This window comes from Choloepus didactylus, chromosome X (assembly GCF_015220235.1).
Source record: "Choloepus didactylus isolate mChoDid1 chromosome X, mChoDid1.pri, whole genome shotgun sequence".
NCBI lineage: Eukaryota > Metazoa > Chordata > Mammalia > Pilosa > Megalonychidae > Choloepus > Choloepus didactylus.
In genome coordinates, this window is record NC_051334.1 from 8,302,372 (window position 1) to 8,326,869 (window position 24,498).

Here is a 24,498-nt window from a genome sequence, read left to right on the forward strand (position 1 = left end):
CTTGCCTGGGTATGTCATTCACACAGCAAACCTGGTCCTATTAGGAACCTCTACTTAGTGGTTTCCAGGGGAACCAAGTGGCCACACTCAGACCAAAAACGCCGCCATGCTAACACTCAGTGCAAGCCAAGCATTCAGAGGATCTCAGCAAATACCCACAGGTCTATAGTCATCTGTCCAAAACAATGGCTTCAGAAATCCCTTGGGTGATGTCTGTCCTTTTCCACCCACCCACACATTTCCTTCTCTCCTCCGTGAGCGAGAAATTATTTGTAAATTATAAGTTTTCATTTTGACAGAATTTATCAAAATAACCCTCGTAACCTGGCAATATCTTCTAACATCACAACAGTAAGGTCCTTTCTCTGAATGAGCTGAGGACTGCACAGTCCCTGAAATAAGCACTGGAGACAGATCCTCCAGCAGACAAGTTTTATAGCATTGTCTGTTTGCAAAGGGTTATTTATTTAGCGGACACTTTAAAACAGGAACAAAGAGAAACATCAAATGAACTGGATTTCAAAACAAAGCCACAAAGAATATCTGCTCCATGATATCTTATCTGATGTGCATTCAACCCAGCTTTCAAATAACTCTTCAAGGCCATTGTTCCCCTCACCACAAATTGGGTTTGCCAACATTTCTATTTTTTAAGTAAGTGAAAGGGAGAGAGTTCCTGGGCCCCACCTGGGCCACCCTGCGAGTTAACTGGAAAGGGACAGCCGAGACAAGCCAAGGCAGGACACAGCAGCTGCACAGCCCTACAGGAACTAGGGCTCATTTTTCATGGACCACTCCAAGGACTTCCTTCTCACCTGTGCTAGGGTCTCTAAGAGAGAGATGAGTGTGAAAAGCTCTACTGGGGGTGGGGATTTGTCTTGGGAGGAAGTGGTTGTGGCTCGGAAACTAAGAGAGTGAGAGTTAAGTCCATGCAATGAGCTTGTCTCACCAGACCCTTGGCCTTGCCCACCTCTCACTTCTTTCCCAGCCTCCAGCAGAGTTCTCAGACTCTGGCGTAAAGCATCAACCCTGCCCAGAGAATCACCATCCCAGGAAAACCTCGGTGTGGTCAATGTTTTGACCCTCTTCCCATCGGCCAAGGAAACAGAGCCTCCTACTGCAGGGGCAGGTGGGGTATGTTGGCATGAGTTCTCAAAACCTGGTCTTTAGCCTTCAAAGCCAGTGCTCTTGTGTGTCCTCCAGGCTGAGCCAGGGAATGGGCCCTGCCAGCACGGCTGCCAGCAGAATGTGAGTCTATGGCTGTGGGTAGATCAAGGTCACTAAACCTCAGCATTTGGGCATTTGGCACCTGTGCCAGTTTGAATGTATTATGTCCCCCAAATGCCATTATCTTTGATGTAATCTTGTGTGGGCAGACTTATCAGTTTTGATTAGATTTCTTTGAGTGTTTCTTTGGAGATGCACCTCACCTATCTGTGGGTGATGACTCTGATTGGCTATTTCCATAGAGGCATAGCCCTACCCATTCAGGGTGGGCCTTGATCAGTGGAGCCATATAAATGAGCTGACAAGCAGAAGGAACTCAGTGCAGCTGAGAGTAACACTTTGAAGAGGAGCTACAGCCAAGAGGGAGAAGCTGAGAGAGGACAAATATCCCAAGAGCAACAAGAGTGACCTTTTTGAGGAACTGCAGCCTAGAGAGGAATGTCCTGGGAGAAAGCCATTTTGAAACCAGAACTTTGGAGCAGATGCCAGCCACGTGCCTTCCCAGCTAACACGGGTTTTCCGGACACCACTGGCCATCCTCCAGTGAAGGTACCCGATTGCTAATGTGTTACCTTGGACACTTTATGGCCTTAAGACTGTAACTGTGTGACCAAATATACCCCCTTTTATAAAAGCCAATCCATCTCTGGTGTTTTGCATTCTGGCAGCATTAGCAAACTAGAACAGCACCCATTAATTCTCGGAGGGGGGGGGTGCTGCACATTGTAGGACGTTTAGCTGCATCCCTGGCCTCTACCCACTAGATGCCAGGAGCAGACCACCCCCTCCCCCTAGTTGTGACAACCCAAAATATCTTCAGACACTGCCATATGTCCCCTACGGGTGGGGAGCAAAATCCCCTCCAGTTGAGACCCACATATATGTGTATAAATGTGCATGCATGTATGTGGATACATATACACACGCACATCTGCCTATATATAATATGAATGATTTTATGAATAAATATTCATGACATAGTATCTCCTCAAGCCCCCACAAAAGGAAAAGGAAAAGAGAAATTGTGCAGATGCTTAAATCCTTCAATGCAATCTTCCAGCTTTTGGAAGCTTTCCGACCCTCTCTTCTGCTTTCCTTGTAGCTTCGGTCATGTCAGCCAATGCTCCTTTTTATAGGGGGTTTACTCTATTTATATGATGTCATAGTTTTTCCATTCCACCTCAAATCACTAAGACAAATTATAAAGTACATTTATAGAGGATAGTAAATATTCAGAAAGACTTTTATACATGAAAGGAATTCAGTATATGCTTCTCATTTTTCCTGGAATTAGGATCTGTTTGCAAGCGCATCAGACAACCAGGTCCGTAGACTGCAATGCCATGGTGGTGAGTCCCACCACACAGCACCAGGAGAAAGGCTGGATAAACCTGGGCTAAAGTCAGTATAACCCCTGATTCTGGGTTTACAAAAGGCCAAATGACGAGTTTAACAGATCGTTAAAACATTCTTTTCACTGGTTATTCTGAAATCTTGTTCAGAGAGACACAGCTTTTCTTCCAAACCTCTAAGTTGACCTTTCTGAAAATTCTCTTCAACTGGTTGTTCTGCAGCCATGTAGATTGTTGAGATACACGCGGCTTTCCTTTTTCATGCCCCAGGTTGACCCCTCCCTTTAAATAAACATATCAGCTGACATGCCAATTGTTCTGCTTGAACATGTCTTTCAAAATACACACTAATGCCAGCCAAGGACCAAGAAGCTGCAGTTTCCTTCCTGTGTTAATGGCAGGTGTGAGATGAGTGAGCGGCATGTGGCTTGGCCAGAGTAGATGTTGGACTTGCCGCTTCCCCAATGGGATGGCAGACAGGGCCTTACCTTTGGGAATGGTGATCTGACAGCTCAGGTCACAGTCCTGCTGCAACTGATAAAAAGCCACTTCCTGCAGCCGGGCCCGCTCCAGCTCCGACAGACTCTGGATGGGGACCGATCTGAGCCGCACGCTGCGGCTGGACATGCTGTTCCAGGTGAAATCACCCTGCAGGCAGAGGGAAAAACATCAAGAGTCACACAGTTCACCTCCTTCTCACAACAACATCTTCCCAGTCAGTAATCAAGGCCAACAAACTTCACCTTTGTGCTACCAGATTGGCTCTCAGTACCCCAGACCGAATCCACTCTTAGTACACTGTGGATTTTCTCAGTCACTTGCAAAAGTCAAAATCTGGAGTTTTTGTTGGGTCACCTGATCCCACCTAATGATGCAAACATCAGCCAAAGAGAACTATGTGGAAAGATGCTACCAGGGTCCTCTTACTCTAACAAGGTGCCTTTTATGAGGACCCATGGGAACTTTTTATTTTCATATCTCAGTAATAGGAAAAACTGTGCCGCCAATGGCCATGCTTGATTGTACATGTCCACTAGATATAGGAGGGTGAGCATGTACTGATAGCCCACCATATCCCAGCAACTGTGCCAAGAGCTTTTTAGTTACTCTCCTTCAACAACCTGATGAGGTGGTTACCATTTCTGATCCTGTCATATAATATTTAATAATGTAACAACATTATATAGTGATATAATCTATCATTAGAATATGTAATTATAATTCATATGAGATTAATATATAATTTTAATACATATTTGTACTCATCCTACATTAATATTATAATATAATATATTATGCTGTACTATAATTTAATGTAGTATAATCTAGTCTAAAGTAATGTAACGGAACATGACATAACATAACATAACATAACATAACATAACATAACAACATAACATAACATAACATAAATGATAAAAGTGAGGTTTAGGGAGGTTATAATTTTCTCCAAAGCATAAACCCCATAATATTTGGAGCCAGGGCTCAAGCTCAGGACGTGTCCACTTTACCTCGATACGACAGTGTCACTGCTGGGTTTCTACACACAGCACTCTGATGAGTTATTTTGAGCACAATAAATACAGAGATATGATCAGTTAGAACTCCACGTATTTATAAAGACATTTGATGCTAAAATACTCCTCAGCAAAGAGTCAAAGTTTCCCGTAGTCCTAAGAGTTGACGTGGGCGCAGGCACACACCTCGACTGCCCTGTGAGAGTGACGGGCTCCACCCTCCAGGCAGGCAGTGAGAAAGTGACGGCCTAAGGCATAGCACTTCCAAGTCTTCTCACACCCAGTGTCCTCCTCCCTTTCCTGCAGAGAACCTCCTGCAAATCACAGATACCCGGCAAGGCGCAACATCTTTGAAGAGGCAGCTACTGTTTCCTCAATAATAAACAGGTTCCTGAGTGGAAGGAGAGATGATGGTCTACTACACCAGCACTGCCGGGGACTCGGTGAAAACCCCTAAGACTGCACCGTCTTCTTCACTCACCCTAAAGAAGGGGGACAGAAAGACTAGCCACAGCAACTAGGAAGACACCTTGATTTCATACTGGAGGCAAGATCCTGCCTAGAATTTTCATCCCAAACTGTGAATGACACTATCAATAGAATTTTTTCTTCTTTATCTGAGATATTCATTCAATCATCCATTCATTCATGCATTCATTTGACAAAGGAAGATCTTACACTCTAGTAGGGAGACAGTGAACTGGGTAAGTCGAGGGTATAGTGTGTTAAAGAATGATAACTGGCAAGGAGGAAAAAAAATCAGGGAAGGGGGCTGGCAGAGTGGGCGGAGGGGAGAGAGTGGCTGTTTAAGATACGGTGGCCAGGAAACGCCTCTCCGAGGAGGCAACAACTGAGCAAGAGCTAAAGTGAGTGAGGGCTTTTGTGCTGTTGTTTTGACATGTATGAGTCTATACCCAGTGAGTAATGATGAAGACTAACAGGATGCCAGAAAGGGCTCAGAGAACATGACATGGGTAGGGATATGGAGAGGGGATAGATGAGAAACTCTAGGAAAAGTAGGTGGGCTGCAGTCACATTTGGTGAACTGAGGAAAATCCTTCTGAGTACAATGTGTAGACCCAGTATAACAGGATTGAGTACAAGTTGAAATAGTTAGGGCTTGGAGACTCATGCCTTGTGTGTGCCCTTCACTCACACCCTCTAAGCTTAGGGTACCACAAGGTACAACATCGGTGAGTTGCTTTTTTTGTTTTTTTTCACCAAATGGGGCATCCCAGATGATGTTGTTTCTTTTAGATACCTGAAACTACCTAAGGAGGCCAACTGCTATTTGAAGTGTCAAAATGGAATTGTACCCTGATTTTTACAAGTATTAAAAAATGTTAACGTCATTGAGCTCAAATATCTACAGCAGGAGCTGGCAAATTTTTTCTGTAAAAGGCCAGATAGTAAATATTTTTGACTTTGTGGGCCAAAAGTGGTCTTTGTTACAACTGCACAACTCTGCCTTTGGAGCACAAAAGCTGTCATAGACAATACATAAGGAATGAGCATGGCTGTGTTTCAATAAAACTCTGTTTACAAAATAGGCACTGGGTCCGAGTGATAGCTTATGACTGAAATAAACCAATCCCTGGTGGCTACATTTTGTTCTTTACAACATCCTCATAGTGAATTAATCCAAACCATATTTATTGAGCACCTAATATATGCTAAGCACTGTACGAAGTTTGGGATTATTAAGATGGCAACACTGTCCTTGTCTTCAAGTTCTTGGTAGGAAGAACACACACAATCCATCAAATACAGAGATTGTGATATTCAAAGTACATAGAAAATGAAGCAGGTGCCCAGAAGAAAAAGACTTTTCTATATGTCTGGGGGATCAAGGAAGGCTTTACTGGGAAAGCAGTGTTCCAGTGGAGACTTGAAAGATGAATAAGGTTGCTAAGGGTTTGCCTGGTGTAAATGAAATGTTGGAATGAATAGTGGGTGCCAAGGCAAATGAGTCCGGGAGAAGAGACTTATGGAGGACATTACAAGGCTGGAAGGAGGGAAATAGCCCAAGGCCTGACCAGCTCCTGTAGGGCCTGTTAGATTTTACTCAGTAGGTGATGGCCAGTCATTCACAAACCTTCAGTGAGAGAGGGACAGGATCAGATTTGCATGTGAGAAAGATGACTGGAAATAAATTGTGACAGGAACTGGGGGAGAGAGCAAGTCAAAGATGTAGAGTTCAGAAAAGACGCTGGGCTAGGTATGACGCCGATTCAAATGTGCACAGACTTGGGAGACACTTAGAACCCTGTTTGCTTGGGGACAGATTGGATGTGGTGGGGAGCAGGGAAGGACTAATCTAAGGTAACTCCAGGTGCCCAGCTGGGGCAACTGGGCGGATGGTAACACTAATCACCAAGATAGAGAATAGCAGAAGGAAATTAGGTTTGGTGGGTGAGAAGGAGGATGTTCAAATTTTGGATATGTTGAAGATGATATTTTATCAAAAAAAAAAAAAAGAAGAGAAAGAAAAGAAAATAGAAACAAAACATATCCCCAAATCTTGCATGCCAGAACCTAGCAAGTTTATATTTTTCTTGAACCTTCATTTCATTCTCCTGGTTAAAGCAGTTCCAACACAAGCAAGTTACATAGTTATTAAAACAGTTTGAAAATGACTATACTTAGCATAATAAACAATGAAGTGTGATGCTTTGAGTTTCTCTTAGTCCATTACATATCGCAGCCTGGGAAACTTCTTTGGTAAATTTGGCATTATTAGCCCAAAGAGAGAGAACAGGTTAGGTTATTCACAATGACCTGAATTTGTGGAGTCATTTTGTTCTCAGACATTAGTCCTTGGAGCAGCTGATGGCTCCAGAGGAGGCATCTTCTCTCCATGGAGAAAGAAGTGTAGGGTGCTTTCTTGAAAACATGGCAGCTGCCGTGGAAAGACCTTAGAAGAAGCATTTCAGAGAGGAAGGTGATGTCTCCAGAACCAATTGGTTCTTAAACTCATCCTTCGCCCATGGCTGCAAGGATCATTTTACTGGGAGAGAAGGTTGTCAAATAAGTGACAGAAAGGGACTCCAAAGGCGTCCTAAAGGCATCTGTTATCATCCACAGGGGGCCATATTAATTAATAATGAAATTATTCACTTAGGGTTTTTTGATTATTATGGGTAATGGACAAGTTGTTTCTTAATTCACAATATACCACAAACTTGAAAAGCTGAAGCCTAAAGAGTCCTTATGGACCTTGGACCCCAGTTCCTCTCCACCTCGCCCCCCCATCCCCCAGTCTCATTGCCTTTCATCACCTGCTGATCAGTAGTAATGAATACATCAAACAAGCCACATCTTCCCCTAACCCCCAATTCCTTCATCGCTCCCAATTTATAGATCTGCCACTGTGAATTTTAATATGATTGTTTTCAAAGTGCATACAATCTCAACAAGTGTCTAAAGTTGAAAATGTGTTAGGTTTCCAGGCAAGTCCTTTATCGAGAAATTCGAAAATTAACACATAGGATAAAACCATCTTCGTTTGTAATGTCTTGGGATGAAATCAGGGCATATCAGTGACTACTCTGACATAGAAGAGAATTCCCAGTTTTCATTTTTATCCTTAAGACCATATAGACAATTAGAGAAGTGAGAGGTCTAATTTCAGAGCCATGTACAAACAGTGTCAAGTAAATGTCACAACAAAATGGCTAGGAAACACTGTAAACCTGATGTCTTATAAAAATACAATTGTGTTGTTTTTTTTTTTAATGTAGGTGGTAACACACTATTGGTTAACAGTGAATTACTCGGCCAAATGTAAGGGAAGGGGAATCCCATCTTCCTGAATTCAACCCACACCATCTTTCATAAAACCAGTTAGTTTTTTTTTTTTTTTTTAAACACCCACCCAGCACCTATCCGAATAAGCACAGGGTTCAAATTAGGTTTGAAGTTAGGGGCCTGGAAGTCTAACAGGAGCCTCATTGCCCCGGTGTACTGCAGGCTATCACAGCTGAGGCTGGAGTCCCCAGATGGGGGTACCCCGGGGAGCTTTACAGACCAGGGTTGGGGAGATCCAGAGCACAACCATGAGGCATTTCCACAACTTCTCAGCTGCTCTCTTCCTAGAGTTCCCTGGGGCCACAGTATTTTTGTGCTTAAGAAAGATTTACCTTTACATACTGGAAATTGTTAAGATACATGCATATAATGAGATTAGACAAAAGGAACCCAGAGGTTGATTTAATCAGTCTGGCCTGCAGTCGAGCAGCTGGTGTTTTAAAACTTTACCCCGACAATTCTCCTGGGTGGCCAGGATCGAGAACCACCGAGTCAAAGCCTTGATCAGATCCAGGTTTGAGTCTACACCACATTGTTCAGTCTGGTCATTGCTAAAAGTCTGCGGGGTCCCGGGGAATCCAAGCAGTTCACCCCCACCCAAGAAAAAAGCAAATTCACCACTAGAAATGAAGCTACTTCTGTGAGAGTTGGTAATAGTGAAGATGTTACTTTTTGAAACAAAACTTGAGCTTTCAAGACACCCAGGCATAACCATGATCCCATTATCTTTTATTGAGCAAAAGTAACGATGCCTTAATCCTTATTTGTTCACTTAATAAAATTGAACCTTGTCTTAGTTTGCCAGTACGACAAAGTACCACAGGCTAGCTGGCTGAAAGGACAGGTGTTTATTGCCTGCCAGTTTTGGGGGCTAGAAGGATGAAATCAAGGCAGGGTCCTGCTTCCTCTGAAGTCTGGGAGTTTCTGGCAGTGGCTTGCAGACCATCAGTCTGTGGCAGAACTCAACCTCTGCCCCTCACATGGCCATCTCTCTCTCTGCCTCTGTCTCTCTCCGCCTGTGTCCAAATTTCCTCTCCTTTTAAGGACACCAGTCATATTGGATTAGGGCCTGCTTTTAATCCAGTTTGTCCTCTTCTTAACAAAGAACGTCCTCAATGATCCTATTTACAAATAAGGTCACATTCACACGACCTGGGGTGAGGACTTGAACATGACTTTCATGGGGACATGATTCAATCCGTAACAGACCGGCGCTCTCACACTCTAAAGCCCAGACACTATCCTGGCCAGGAGGATGAGCTTGGGAGGGGCCCCTCAGCAGCACATGTTCTGCAGGGGTAGAGAGAAGGATCGTAAAGAGTGACTGGATGGTGTGGTGGGCCGAATAAGGGCCCCCTCACTGATGTCCACGTCCTTGTCCCAGGAGCCTGGGAATACGTTGCCTTACAAGGTAAGGGGATTGTGCGGAGGTAAGTAAATTAAGGATCTTGAAATGGGGAGATGATTCTGGATCATCTGGGTGGGCCCAGTGGAATCGCAAGACTCCTTGTAGGAGGGAGGCGGGAGTGGCAGAGTCAGAGAAGGAGATGTGAGGATGGTCGCAGAAGTCAGAGCAAGAGAGACTTGAAGACACTAGGCTGCTGGCTTTGAAGATGGAGGAAGGGGACACGGGCCAAGAAATACAGGCAGCCTCTAGAAGCTGGACAAGGCAAGGAACAGAGTCTACCCTAGAGCCCCCAGAAGGAATGCAGCCTTTGATTTTAGCCCAGTGGGACCCATGTTAGACTTCTCACCTCCACGACTATGAGATATTAAATTTGTGTTGTCTGAAGCGTGTGGCTTGTTACGGAAGGAGTAGGTGGGAACATTAAACAGGGAGGTTAGTGGGGCAAAGGGGGCTGACTTCAGAGGAGGGCATGCTCCTGGACATTTAAAAACAAAGTAGGTCTTGACTCCCCCATCAGATTCTTGTCTTCCCACTCCCTGGGGCCAGGCTGCTACTTCTCACTGCACGTACCAGCAGCAGGGCTTAGAGCTGGAGAGAGCCCTTGGATTGGAATTCTGAAAACACTCTTCTCACAAAATACTGTTACAGAGAGCAGGAGGTGGCAATTTTCTTCCATAAAAGGCCAGAAAGAAAATATTTAAGACTTTGTGGGCCAGATAGCATCTGTCGCAACTACTCAATTCTGCTGTTGTAGTGCAAAAGAAGCCATAGACAACATGTAAATGAATGTGTGCCGCTGTGTGCCAATAAAACTTTATTCGTGGACACTAAAATGTGAATTTCATATAATGCTAACAAATCACAAAATGTTATTCTTCTTTTGATTTTCTTTCAACCATTTAATAATGTACCAACCATTCTGGGCTCAGGGGTCAGATGAAAACAGGCAGTGGGCTGGAAGGCACCCACCGGCCACGGTCTGCTGACCCAGATATAGAGAGATTAGGGTCGTTAGCACCCTATAGATACTTAGTTAGCAGCCAATACCATGTGCCACGGACCCATTTGCAGTACTCTGCATCATCAGCTAAACATCAGCTAAATTCATGAGCACAAGGACCATGTCTGGCTTGGTCACCTTGGTGTTCCAAGCATCTGAGACAGTGCCTGCCACTAGTCACTGAATAAATACCTGTCATCTAGGGATGAAACGAATCAGGAACATTGTGAGTTAAATAGGAAACTGTATTTGCAGGCCTGCCTAGAAACCTAACCAACCCATGTAATGTTGTATCTACGTGGAAAAACGGATTCTGAATTTGAATAAACTAAAAAACAGTCTTTTGAAACAGAGCTCAGTGATAAGCCCCAAAGTGCCAATAGATGAGGGTGGAAAATAAACGTTACACTATCCAACCTGGGGAAGGGTGATCCCATGACACCCACCCCTTCAGAGCTCTTAGGAGCAGTGAGATGGCAATACGCAGGCCGGCGTCACCCTGCTGCCCTCCCAATTTGTGCCAACGAAGTGATGAGCAGCACACACAGGAAGAGCTCCGAGCCCCCACCCCCACCCCGCCACGGCCCTCACTGGGTTTCTGGCTGTTCCTCAATTCTCAAATGTGCAATCCAGGCCAGCATTTTTCTTTGGTGAGTGTCTTGCTCATAAATGGATGACTCATTTTAAGGCTCTTTGGATCCAGTCTTTTGAGTGGCTGTCATGGAGATTTCTTTTTTAAAGGATTGAAAATGGATGATTTCAAATTTGTTTCAATTTCACAAGCGTAGGCGAAGTTGAAACTGACTCAGTGTCCGGACACACTAAAAGCCTTGACAGTTGTAAAAGTATTCTTTTATTCCAGGGTACTATGTGACAGCGTTAATAAAGGCTAATGATGTGGTTAAAAAGGCCTAGCAGGGTGGCTCCCAACCTGGGATGATTTTGACACCTCCCCTCCCCCCCCCCCCCCAGGGAACATTTGGCAATGTCTGGAGACATTTTTGGTTGTTGTCATGACTGGGGCAGGAGGTGCTATTGGCTAGTGGATAAAGGCCGGGGATGCTGCTAATCACCCTGCGATGCATAGTACAACCCCCCACAATACAGACCCATCTAGTCCCAAATATCTGAAGAACTGAGGTTGAGAAACCCTGACACAGCATAAGTTAGGTCTGATGTTAAATCCAAGTGACATAGAATCACCTGAAAATGATGGGGTCAGGACATAAGAACAATCATTTATCAAGTTTTGTTTATCATCAAAGCCATGCACTATACTTCCCCACATATGTTATGTATTATTATGTATAATATACATATATTATTGTATGTTATGGAGATGAACAGAATCATAAAGGTTATTTTATTTCAAACCAGCATTCAGAAGTACAAAACTGCAAACTGATTTAAAGCAACTAAACAAACAAAAAGTCTCAATAAAAGCACATCTTGATTAACTGGAGAACAACTCACCAAAACCGTTAAATACAGAGGTTTTTTTCTTCCCACTAGAAGTATGTCTCCACATTTTAAAAAAAGAAGCAAAAGACAAACAGAAAAATCAACAATCTAATATCTGTGATTTATTCAGAAAGATCATTCTTTTGAGCTAAATTGCGTCTTTACAAACAGCCTTCATTTCCCCATGACATGGAATTGATTGAAATAATTCTGGTTGTGGTCCACACCACATGGTTTTCATATGTCCTTGGGGGCCAGCGTCTAACTGCACCAGCTCTTGAACCTCATCCAGGTGTAAAGTCCCCCAGGCCAAGGGAGCCAGCAAAGAGTGAGGCTGGGCTCCCAAAGGGTGGCCTGCAGACCCAGGACGTGGGAATCCCCTGGGACACTTTTTAAACATGGAGATTCCTGGGCTTTAAGGCAGATTTAAGGAATTAGGATCACGGGGATGAGGCCCACATGCACTCCCACTGTTAAGCAAGCATCCCCGGATGATTCATATTTTTGCACAATGAAGACTAAGACCCACTGGTGTGGTGGCAAACACTTGGGTTCAAATAGTTATGAGCTCTTAGTCAAGAGACGGATCGCCGCTGAGACTCAGTTTCCCCATCAACAAGATGGAGCAAAGAATAGGACTTATCTTTCAGGTTTGTAAGGCTCATATGAGACAATGCAAGGGAATGTCTTACAGTGTGCTGCTTATTAGCTCCTGGCAGGCCCTGGATAAGTGGTAATTTGCTATAGTTAATATTGATCACCACTACTCTAAACTGGCATCCCTTTCTCATACATGGCGGCTTTGGGGAACCCCAAAACTCTTTAAGAAATGTGCATTTAATCCATGAATGACTGGTTCTGCTATGTGCAAGACATTGTTTTCCAAGCGCTTGCCAGCTAGCCAGCTGGATTTTGGTTCCAGAAGGGTGAGAAGCAGAAGAAAACACCAGAGAGGGAATTTAGGGCCTAAAAAATGGCATGCCATTTAGAGAAACCATGCTGGGGGCTCAATTTCTTTGATCTGTTTTCTAATGTGGCCAGCTATCATTTCTTAATAATTAGTAAAGCTGAGGTCCCCAGATAGCCATAATGTGTTGCTGAAGAGTGGCATATGTTTAAATACCAGGCCCACAAACAACATTTCTGCAAAGGGCTGCCTAGTTCTTTTTCACTCCAAAATAAACACATCTCCACCGACAGGGAATCCCTTCTTCACGAGCTCCCGGGCCAAGCCAAGGGTATTTGCCGAGCTGTCACACCCCTGGTTGATTCTTAAAAGAGGGTCTTCCTTTAGGAACTCAGCAGGAGAACATTTGCTAATTCTCCCTCTCTTGATTCTCCAGCCTTTCCTTCTCAACAGATCCCTCTTGAGGAAGATTCAACATGTCTATGGCATCATACATAATTTTTTTGTCGTATTTTTCTATTTCAGTCTTTTTATTTATAACGGGAATTTTCGAAAATGCTGGACAGTTGTGATGACAGTCCATATTTGCCTTCTCCTTGGGATTTTAGGCATTTATTGCTATACGCGGAATGCCAAAATAGGCCACGGTAACGGCATAGGAAAACTCGCCTCACTCATTCGACAAATATTTTATGAGCACCTTCTCCATGCCGGGATGCCAGGACCTGGGAATTTATTAGTGAACAAAACCAAGAACCCTGCCCTCATGGAGTGTCCCTGCAGGTGTGGGAAACCAACCAGCCACAAGAAATCTGATCGATGAGTAAATTACACCACAAGTTGCAAGGCGATGATGAGTGCTAGAGGAAAAGAGCAGGTGGGACAGGGTGAGGGGACTTACTGAGAATGTGACACCTGAGCTGACACTTACAGAGGTAATAAGGGATGTCAGGAGATGAGCATCCCCGGCAGAGAGACTGGTTGACATTGGGGCAGCATACAGTCAGGATTAAAAGCAAGGCTGTCTGGGTTTGAATCCCAGCTCTACCACTTGCTAGCCAGCCATGTGGCTTATAGCAAGCTACTTACCTTCCCCATGCCTCATTTTCCTCATCTGTGAAATGGGCTTGTCTTTCTATAATTAAATTATTTCTATAGTTCAATTTACTTTACTGACATCCAAACAACATACAGCCAGAGATGAAATCGACCCCAAGGATACCGCTCACTGGTGCATTTTCTGCTACTTACTGCTCTGAGTCCTGTCCTTACAGTAACACATTTCATTCTTATGCCTCTCCTAAGGGCTATGTTGCCACAATTGTCCCCCTATCTCGGATCTGGAGACTGAGGCACAGAGCTTAATTAACTTGCCAAGACTGCACACCTAGTAAGTATCAGAGGTAGGACACGAAGCCAGGCAGCATTTGAAGCCACTTACAACTCTAGACTGGTAACTGCTCTATTTCACCACCTCTCACGATAAATCAATTCAAGCCTCCTCACTTTACAAATGGGGAGAGGGACATCCAGAGAAGTTGAGTGACCTCCTGCAGTGAGCAGAGCTGGAACTTTCTGCCTCCTCATTATGAGGCAAGCCAGTCAGTGTTTAAAAATCCCAAAGCTTAAGCTTTTCCTCATTTGTAAAACAGAGCACATTAGATTTATTATCAGCATTATCTCATATCTGAGCTCATATTTAAGAATACTCCTTTCATGCCCGCAGCAACTAAAACATTATATGGTATTCAAGAAGGCGAAAGGGGAAGATAAAACACATTACCCTCCCAGACCTTGAAACAGCCCGTGCCTGAATCTTTGGCAGAAATCGGGCCAATTATGCTGTCCCATCTCATCACGGCACACTCCTGCCCGCTCATTTCAAGCTGCTCCAACAACATCAATCAATCTAAAAATAAAGATCTCCTAAATCTCTACCGCCACAGACAGTATTTAGCTGTCACACATCTTAGACAATGATCAACCCAATTTTCTTTCCCAAATCACAAGATGAATGTGGAAGGATCACAAAATATTATCACAATCATCTTCTGGAAAAGAAGTATATAAATATAGTCATATATATTGCTTACCTATGAATTATATTCAGCCACCTCTTTGCTGTCTTCTCTAATTTAATTGAACTAAGCTGGGAGTAGGAACTTGAGTCTGTTTTAAAAAATTATTTTTTTTTTTGGTGAAAAAAAAATGCACCCTGAAATGCAACATCCTATCAAGTGTCTGCAAAGTGGCCCTGCTGGCCTAGCTGGGACTCCCACAATACCTTTTGTTGCCAGAGACCTCCGCTATGGCTACCGTGAATCTTGGTCCAAAAAAATGCAATCTTTTCATCAGACCATTGAGAAGTTCCTGTGCCTTCAGAACGGAGGCAGGCTGTGTCAGTGAGTGAGCGAGCGAGAGTGGGTGTGTGAGTGTGTGTATGTGTGTGGGGGGGAGAAGGGACAGAAAGAAGGCAGAGAAATTGAAACGAGATTTCCTGCTTCTTATTTTAATAAGATCATTTTGAAGAAATGTAGTGGAGTTAGGAAAGAGCCCTGTAAAAAACAAAATCCCCTTTTCCACAGGGATCTACAAATGGTAATTGGATTGTAACTGTGCAAACTGTCCTTATTAGGAATCAACCCAAGAATGCTGGAAGCAAACCCCCGAGAGCATGATAAAGCACAGAGGGTGCTTCCTTTGTTAAGGACAAATTCTCAGTTCTTAAAAGATAGTTTAAAACCCCTTACTTCTTCATTTTTCTCACACTCACCACAAACAAGAAAAAAAAAAGGCTTCCTTCATTTTTTACACTCAAGCATAACATATGCTCTGAATTTTATGCTCTTTGTGGAACAACAGTCCTTGAGAAGTTGCTCATTTCCTGAACAGAGGGTGAGGGGGTCAGAGGGAATGAAGCCCAGGGCCAGGGCCAAGTGGGTGCAGGTGGGGGTGAGGGGTGGGCTCCAGGAAGAGCTCAGAGGCGAGGAAAGATGAAAGAACACCCGATCACTAATCACCTCCTTCTCCCCTGTGTTCCACGTGGCACTGAACCAAACAAAACTCTCAAAGACATCTTTGTTTTCCAGATGATATAAAGTTATTATAGTTCTCTCGTGGTCTCAAGTGGATGCCAACCAAAGAAATCACTGTGACTATAACTGACAGTCTGAGAAGTGATTTCATGGAAAGTCTTACTGACCCAAATTTAAGGGATTCTGCAGGTTTCTACTAGGATTCGGTGGGGTTGACCATCACCTGATGTAAGCCACACACTGCCTCTGTGGGAACTGGAATTTATTCAGCAAGAGGGAGGGATTTAAAAACAATAAAGTATGCCCAATGCTTCTCCTGATGACATCAGCTAAACTTAAAGAAAAATTCAGAGTAAAATCTACCTGTTATAGCATGTGCCCCCAGCACCTCACAAAACGTGGATGTTCAAAATACTCCTAAAACTGGCACATACTTAGTGGGGTTCATGTGATACTGGAGACTCAAACTTCTGTGTCATTGATAGAAGGATGACCTTCATTAAAATTATTTACTATATTATTGAACATGAAATTTATAAATATGCAAGTCACATTCTCATAGCTAGGGAAATGATGTTTTAGTTATGAACGGATGAAAGCAACATGTAGTTCTAGTTGAGCACTTACTAGGGGCAGGCATTATTCTAAGCAATTTAGGGCACTGACTCATTTAATCATCACAAGAATTTTAAGAAGTAGCTTACTTTATATTTCTGCATTACAGATGAAGACACAGAAGCTCAGAGAAGTTAACCAACTTGCCCAACCACTGTGAGGCTTACAAATAAACTGGAAGACGAGCCAAGGATCTGTAGCTGCCATTAGTAGGAGCCGTGTTCTAAGTGTCCAATGGGAAAGAGATAAAAGTGACTTAAGAAGAACCATTATATAAGACTGGCGTGGTCTCTTCTTAATCAACTATTCGAAGGGTCAACGACTGTTTCCTCAGAAGGTGACTATTGAAATGAACAGTCTCAAATGCTCTCAAGAGACAATGTCTTGTGAAATTCCTGATCTGTTTTGAGAGTGGAACCAAGTCAGGCCTTGGGAGGAAATGTAAAAATGATGGAGAAGTTGTATATCTTTGACTTTCTTTGGAAAAATGCATTCAAGCGAGAAAAAAGGAGGGTGAAGAGGAGGAATTCCCTCTAAGACTGAAATACCAATTATTCAAGTAGAGCCAATAAGAGGGCAAAAAAAACATCCAAACAACCTTGTAAATAAATATCAGAAAGTAATTAAAAGGTTCAGAACCAGAAAACTGCTGAGGACACAACAGTAACCTATGACCCATTTCACCCCTCATTAGCCAAGGACACTGGCAACAGAGACCCTGCCATTAGCCTTTGCCCTATCGTCTTCTTGGCCCCATATTCTGGACTATTTCTGTTTATACCATTGGGGATATTTTGAACATTCAGGGCAAAAATATTACAGAACCCCTCTGTCAACCACACTAGGTGAATGCATTTCTGATTAGAGCACTCTTGCTTAAAGCCCTTCAACGTCTCCTCTTTAGCTACAGGACCAAGTCCAAATTCCTTAGTGTGGTCTCCAGTGCCATGTTTGTTGACTTGAATGGAATGAAAACAAACAGCCAGAGCATAACAGTGAATAAAAGTTATTAAAAATTATATTCTATTTTTATATATTATGATAAATTATATATGCAATATATATTATATATAATAAAATAATAAATAATTATATTAAATAAATTTCCTGGGCATGGGTTAGGTGCTATGCTCTTTACACATGGCATGCATTCCATCCTTTCACCAGCTCCATTTTACAGAGGAGGTAATGGAGGCCTAGAAAGCTTAAGAACTGGAAGGCGCACAGTGAGGGCCTCTTGTCATGGGCACTCAGCTAGACTACACTTACCAGCATCTGCTGCCCTGAGGAGGGCCTGGTGACTGTGCTCTAGCCCCTGGAATGTGGGTGGAAGGGATGGGCTTCACTCCCAGACCTGGCCAGTAAACACCCGGAGATGACACCTGGGGCAACTCTGAAAGCCACATGTGGTAGTCATGGGAGAACCTCATCTCCCAGCGCTTGCGCCCTTGGGTGGTCGGTCCCCTGCCCTTCAATCCTGGCTGACCCTGTGAGAAGCTGTGACCAAGAGAAGGCGGCAGAACTGATGCTGAGCCAATTCTGGGCCCGGTGACTTTGGCTGTGCATCCTTGGGACCCTTGAGCCATCATGGACTAATTCTGGCTACTGTGCTTATGAGACGAGACGGTGTGGAGAGAGCATGTGGACAGGCCACCTGGAGAGTGAGAAAAACTCAGCTGTGCCAACGTCTCAGCTAAATCCAGCCCTCAGCTACCCCCCACCCCCACCCCCCAGGAACTGAATGAAGCCTCGTGAGCGACCACCGGCAAGGCCAGCAGATCTGCCCAGCTGAGCCCATGTGGATTACAGAACCATGAGCAAATAAAAGGGGTGCTGTTTTAAGCCATTAAGATTTAGGGTGGTTTGATGCATAGCCATAGATAACGGAATCAACATCTTTTTTGAAGATGGCAGGGCCACAAGGTAGAAGCAGCCTGGGTCCTTGAATCTTTGCTTGGAGGACAGTTGCCCACCAATCAGACACTGACAACATGAGTGAGAAGCAAGCTTGCATCAGGTTAAGGAACTGAGATTTCGGGATACATGTGATATGGCAGCTGTTCTTGCCTTCCCTAACTTCCTATGTGCACACAGAAAACAAATCTACCCAGTCTGAATCTAGAGCCCTGGATCCTGGAACCCCTGTGACATTTCTCTGCTCTGAACTACATGGTAGCTCAATCCTTCACTTTCTAAGTCTCTGATGGTTATTGACTTCTAATTGTATTCCATTGTGGTCAGAGAATGTGCTTTGAATAATTTCAATCTTTTTAAATTTATTGAGGCTTGTTTTATGTCCCAGCATATGATCTATTCTGGAGAAAGTTCCATGAGCACTAGAAAAGTATGTGTATCCTGGTGATTTGGGATGTAATGTCCTGCATATGTCTGTTAAATCTAATTCATTTATCAGATTGTTTAGGTTTTCAATTTCCTTATTGGTCTTCTGTCTGGTTGATCTATCTATAGGAGAGAGTGATGTGTTGAAGTCTCCCACAATTATTGTGGAAACATCAATTGCTTCCTTTAGTTTTGCCAGTGTTTCTCTCATGTATTTTGTGGCACCTTGATTGGGTGCATAGACATTTACGATTGTTATTTCTTCTTGCTGAATTGCCCCTTTTATTAGTACGTAGTGGCCTTCTTTGTCTCTCAAAACATCCCTGCATTTGAAGTCTATTTTATCTGAGATTAATATTGCTACACCTGCTTTCTTTTGGCTGTAGCTTGCATGAAATATTTTTTTCCATCCTTTCACTTTCAGTTTCTTTGTGTCCCTGTGTCTAAGATGAGTCTCTTGTATGCAACATATTGATGGTTCATTTTTTTTGATCCATTCTGCGAATCTATATCTTTTAATTGGGGAGTTTAATCCATTTACATTCAACGTTATAACCGTGAAGGCATTTCTTGAGTCAGCCCTCTTATCCTTTGGTTTATGTTTGTCATATTTTTCCCCTCTGTCTATTAATATCCTTTATTGTACCCATACCGAATCTCTTTAGTACTGAACCTTTCTCCAAGTCTCTCTGTCCTTTCTTTGTTTCTCTGTCTGTAGGGCTCCCTTGAGTATCTCCAGTAGGGAAGGTCTCTTGTTAGCAAATTCTCTCAGCATTTGTTTGTCTGTGAAAAATTTAAGCTCTCCCTCAAATTTGAAGGAGAGCTTTGCTGGATAAAGTATTCTTGGCTGGAAATTTTTCTCACTCAGAATTTTAAATATATCGTGCCACTGCCTTCTTGCCTCCATGGTGGCTGCTGAGTAGTCACTACTTAGTCTTATGCTGTTTCCTTTGTATGTGGTGAATTGCTTTTCTCTTGCTGCTTTCAGAACTTGCTCCTTCTCTTCTGTGTTTGATAGTGTGATCAGTATATGTCTCGGAGTGGGTTTATTTGGATTTATTCTATTTGGAGTTCGCTGAGCATTTATGATTTGTGTATTTATGTTGTTTAGAAGATTTGGGTAGTTTTCCCCAACAATTTCTTTGAATACTCTTCCTAGACCTTTACCCTTTTCTTCCCCTTCTGGGACACCAATGAGTCTTATATTTGGACGTTTCATATTATCTATCATATCCCTGAGGTCCATTTCGATTTTTTCAATTTTTTTCCCCATTCTTTCTTTTATGCTTTCATTTTCCATTCTGTCATCTTCGAGGTCACTGATTCGTTGTTCAACTTCCTCTAGTCTTGTACTATGAGTGTCCAGAATCTTTTTAATTTGGTCAACAGTTTCTTTAATTTCCATAAGATCATCCATTTTTTTATTTAGTCTTGCAATGTCTTCTTTATGCTCTTCTAGGGTCTTCTTGATTTCCTTTATCTCCCGTACTATGGTCTCATTGTTCATCTTTAGTTCTTTGAGTAGTTGCTCTAGGTGCTGTGTCTCTTCTAGTATTTTGATTTGGGTGCTTGGGCTTGGGTTATCCATATCGTCTGGTTTTTTCATATGCTTTATAATTTTCTGTTGTTTTTGGCCTCGTGGCATTTGCTGAACTTGATAGGGTTCTTTTAGGATTTGTAGACCAATTGAAGTCCTTATCTCTAATTTATCAGATCTACAGCTTCGTGGAGTACACTTTCTCTAACTAACCAGCAGGTGGCGTCCACGAGCCACCTGTTCTCCACAAGCCAGTTCTCCCCTGCTTAGCCTTTTTGGTGAGTGGGGGAGTGAGTCTTGTGGGGCCCAATTGGTGTACCAAGCTTGCGTGTGTAGTTGGTGTTGCCTGCCCTGTATATGGGGCGTGTTTCTGGGCAGTCAGGGAGGGGGGGTGGCTCTAGCAATCAAATCTCCCTGGTGATCCTGGAGTTTTAAAGCTGCTGCAATAGTCTAATCCTTCAGTTCAGTCCTGCCACAGTCTGTCTCTGCCACTGACCCACAAGTCCTTGGTATTGGCGTATGGCTCCTGAGACTTGCAAGTGGGCCCCTCTTCCAGGCCGTGCACCCTGGGTCCTCTGTTGAGGGATGACTGTGCTATGTCACAGGTGAGTGCCGTCCCCCCAGGGCAGTTCTGGGCTGCTGGGCTGTGTAGGGAGGCTCCCAGTCTGCTGAAATGATGGTTGAATGGGGCTTTGTTAATTCACACTGCTCTACCTTCCCAAGTCTGGGACAATCAGCTGAGGTTGCAGGGAAGGCTAATGTCCACGCCCAGTTTTGTGGTGTGTGCCTGTTATTTGAAGCACTTCCGTCACACTGGGTTGTCTGGGGAAGTTCTGGGCTATGGGGCTGGCGATGGGCAGGAGTGTTTCCTGTCCACCAGGATGATGGCTGTGAGCGGACACCCCCCTTTTCTTGGGAAGTTGTGGTGTTTAGTGAATTTTCTCAGCCACTGGATTATTGCGTTTTGTCTCAGAGCTCTCCTAGTTCTGCTCTTGACTTGACCTGCCCAAATAGCAAGTCTTTGAAGCTTTCTGTATTGGGCTTCTTAGAGTAATTGTTTTAGAAAAAGAAAAAAGGATTAAAAAAAAAAAAAAAGGGCCCTCCTCAGAGATCTAATGGGTTATTGAAATGCTAAGAGACAAAGCAACCAGGGCCATTAAGGAAAGGTCCACAGGGCAGAGAGATCAGCTTTTCTTCGGGATTTGCATATGCGCCTCAGGGCCGGAGCTCGGGCCTGAGCTCTGCCCCTCCCCTTTCTATGTTCACCAGAACTCCAAAAATCCTCCACCTCCACTTTGGAGTTTTTCGTGTTGTTCTTTTTCTATGCCTGTCTCCTCTCTGCTGGGCTGGCTGCTCTCAGATTCTCTGGTGTCTGGTCTCAGTCTATCTATGGTTGGAGTTTGGATCAGCAGAATGAGTTTCCGATAAGGGCTGCCACTGCAGTTCTCCCTTCTCCTTTCCGGAGCTGACAGCCCCTCCTCCCACGGGACTGAGCCTGGCAGGGAGGGGCGCGGGTCCCCTGGCCGCAAAAACTTACAGATTTCGCTGATCTCAGCAGTTCCACGTTTTCATGAGTGTTGTATGAAGTATGCCCAAAGTCAGATTGCTCTGTGGTGTCCAGTCCACGCAGTTCCTGGCTTTCTACCTACTTTCCTGGAGGAGTAACTAAAACCTACAGCTCACCAGTCTGCCATCTTGCCCCGCCTCCTCTCAATCCTTCACTTTCTACATTTTCACATGGAAAGAGAGTAACTGATCAACCAGATGAGAAAATAAAACTTACTTCTTATAAATTGCAAATTATCCTGCATAACATATAGAAAGTCTTTTGTGACCAAGAAGATAAATACATTTTTAATTATACCCTTTGGGTTTTAAATAGCAAATAGTCAATGGTTAGAAGTAGGTGATGCCTTTTTTTTTTTAACTTTCAAAAGCCACTTTCATTTACTTCTCTTTTTTTTAAACATATATACACAACAGTGATAACTTTCCAAGTATGATTTCACAAGTGGTTCGCAAATTTGAAAGCATGTCATGGGTCACGATTCCACAACTTCAGTCATTTCTATTATTGTAAAATATAACACACATACAGAAAGGTGTCAATTCTCGATATACAGCTCAACAAGCAGTTATAGAGGTAATTAAAAAATTGTTATGGGTTACAGTTACACAGTTCAGTTCTTTCCTTATTATGCAAAACAAGGTATATACAGAAAGGTGAAGACCTTCAAGGCACGATTCAATGAGCAGCTATAGAGCAAATCCCAAAGGATGATAGGCTACAGTTCCACCACTTCATCTACCTCCTTCCAGCCATTCCAACACCCCAGCATCCAAGAAAAATCTATGATTATATAAAGTTTCAGTATTGATAGACCTTTGTTAAATCTTATCTTGTTTGTTGCTACCCCTTCCTCTCACTTAATCTCTTTCTCCAACATTAGGAGTGTCTAGACAGTGAGCACCCTAACTTGTTCATATTGAAAGGGGGTGTCGACAGCATGGGGAAGGGGGCTGCATCTGATAGTTGATCTTAAAAAGGCTGTTGCCTCTGGGGTTTAGGACTTGTCTAGTATAGGAACACTCTGGTGGATTTCAGTTTCTAAAAGATAAAACTTAGTGCAAGGTGATGCTTTTTATCTTTGGGATTTACGACTTACCAATCTGATACAAAGACATGCAGTGAAATTTCCTGTAGGTCACATTCGTTACTGAGAAAGCTTTCTTTGGTCCAAGTAACCCTTTTTTGCCTGGTAGCTTAGAGTTGGCACTTAGGGTCTTAATAACTTTTAAAGATTGTAAATTAAAAATGCAAATTTTGAGGGAGATGTGAGTGCTCTCTTAAAGAACTCTGTGAAAATGTGGTGGCTTTTCACTAGCAGAGCCTCCCCTCGCCTGCTCAGCTCTCCCCGAGGCCCGGCAACGAGCAGAAGCACAGGCGGGGGGTTCTGCCTTCTCTCCTCGCGCCCTCGGCTTCCTTAACCTTAGCTGCCTGACCTCCCCACCCCTAGCACCTTGATCCTGGTCGACTTTCTGTCTTCCTGCTGCTTCTGTGACCCATTTGCAGGGAGAGTAACTTTTAGATTTAAATTTAAATAGCCACAGTAGCCACAGTTGACTAGTGGCTTCCATACTGGACAACTCAGCTCTAGACCAATTCGGTTTGACTCTCCAGGGTTGGGGCCCAGGCATCGGTAGCTTGCAAAGCTCTCTGGGGGATTCTAATGCTCAGTCGAGGTTGACAACCGCTGCAGTGGCCTGAGGTTAACGACCAGGGATGGCAAATTCCTTGCACTTTTCCGAGAGGCGTTACTTTTCCCCAGATTCCACTGGACACATGACATGCACCTTTGCCTCCCTCCCTCCCTCCACGCTTCCCGCTCCCCTCCACTCTCCACGCAATGGGGGCGTTATCTACATATTCTGTCATTGACTCATCCTGCCATATTTCTGAGAAGCTCTTAGTGTGCAACACTGCCACCTCTAAGCTCAGATGCTCGTCCCTTTCGCTTCTTTTTCACCAGCAGCAGAAACAAAACCAAATAATGCTACTGACTAAGAAAATAAATCCCCAAACTTGTTGCAGCCATAACTTGAACTTGTTTTGTACTTGCACAGGCTTGATCCAGACGCCAGTTTCTCTGAGGCCTGCCAGGGGCATGACGGGGGATATTTCCAATGCTAACTTACAGTTGAGCAGAGCTCAGCTGTTTCATTTAGAGGGGTGCAGTGGTTACTGCAGGGGGTGGGAACTCGGGCAGCCCGATCGCCTGAGTTTGGATTCCAACTCAGCCCCTAACTCACCATATGAGTTTCTAACCATCCTGGGCCTCGATGACCGGCTCTGTCAAATGGGGCTAAAAATAGTCCTGGGAGCTTGTACAAGGAGCTTGTACCACAAATGATGAATGACATCTGTGCCCTGCAATCTCTTAGACCCAGAGTTTTTATCCCTGCCACCTGTCCCACAACAAACACACACAATTTTGTGGTGAGGAAACCAAAAAGCAGGGCAGAAAGTCATGGGCTTCATTAAAGCATTTCCAAGCACATGATTAATCAACTTGGCCCTGTGAGGCCATTTAGAAAACTGTTACCAGGAAAAGTAAATGAATATGCTAATTTCTTTTTTAAAAAAAATATTGAACTTTTTTTAACGTCTTCATTTTTATTGACTTCCATGCCACAAGTTACATTTAATAAGACAAGGAGGTATGTATTAATAAATGTAAATAAACATAATTTTATTTGTAGAAGTCACAAGACACAGAATTCCAGAATTCACT

The 24,498-nt window shown here is 43.6% G+C and overlaps 1 protein-coding gene across 1 annotated transcript in view; it reads right to left on the reverse strand.

Annotated features, from left to right (window-relative positions):
• ARHGAP6 (Rho GTPase activating protein 6) overlaps positions 1-24,498 on the reverse strand; it is a 550,852-nt gene that overhangs the window by 89,299 nt on the left and 437,055 nt on the right. Inside the window, exon 2 of the mRNA XM_037822077.1 lies at positions 3,068-3,227. Within this exon, the coding sequence (XP_037678005.1) occupies positions 3,068-3,227 (160 nt within the window). The remainder of the gene's footprint in view (positions 1-3,067; positions 3,228-24,498) is intronic.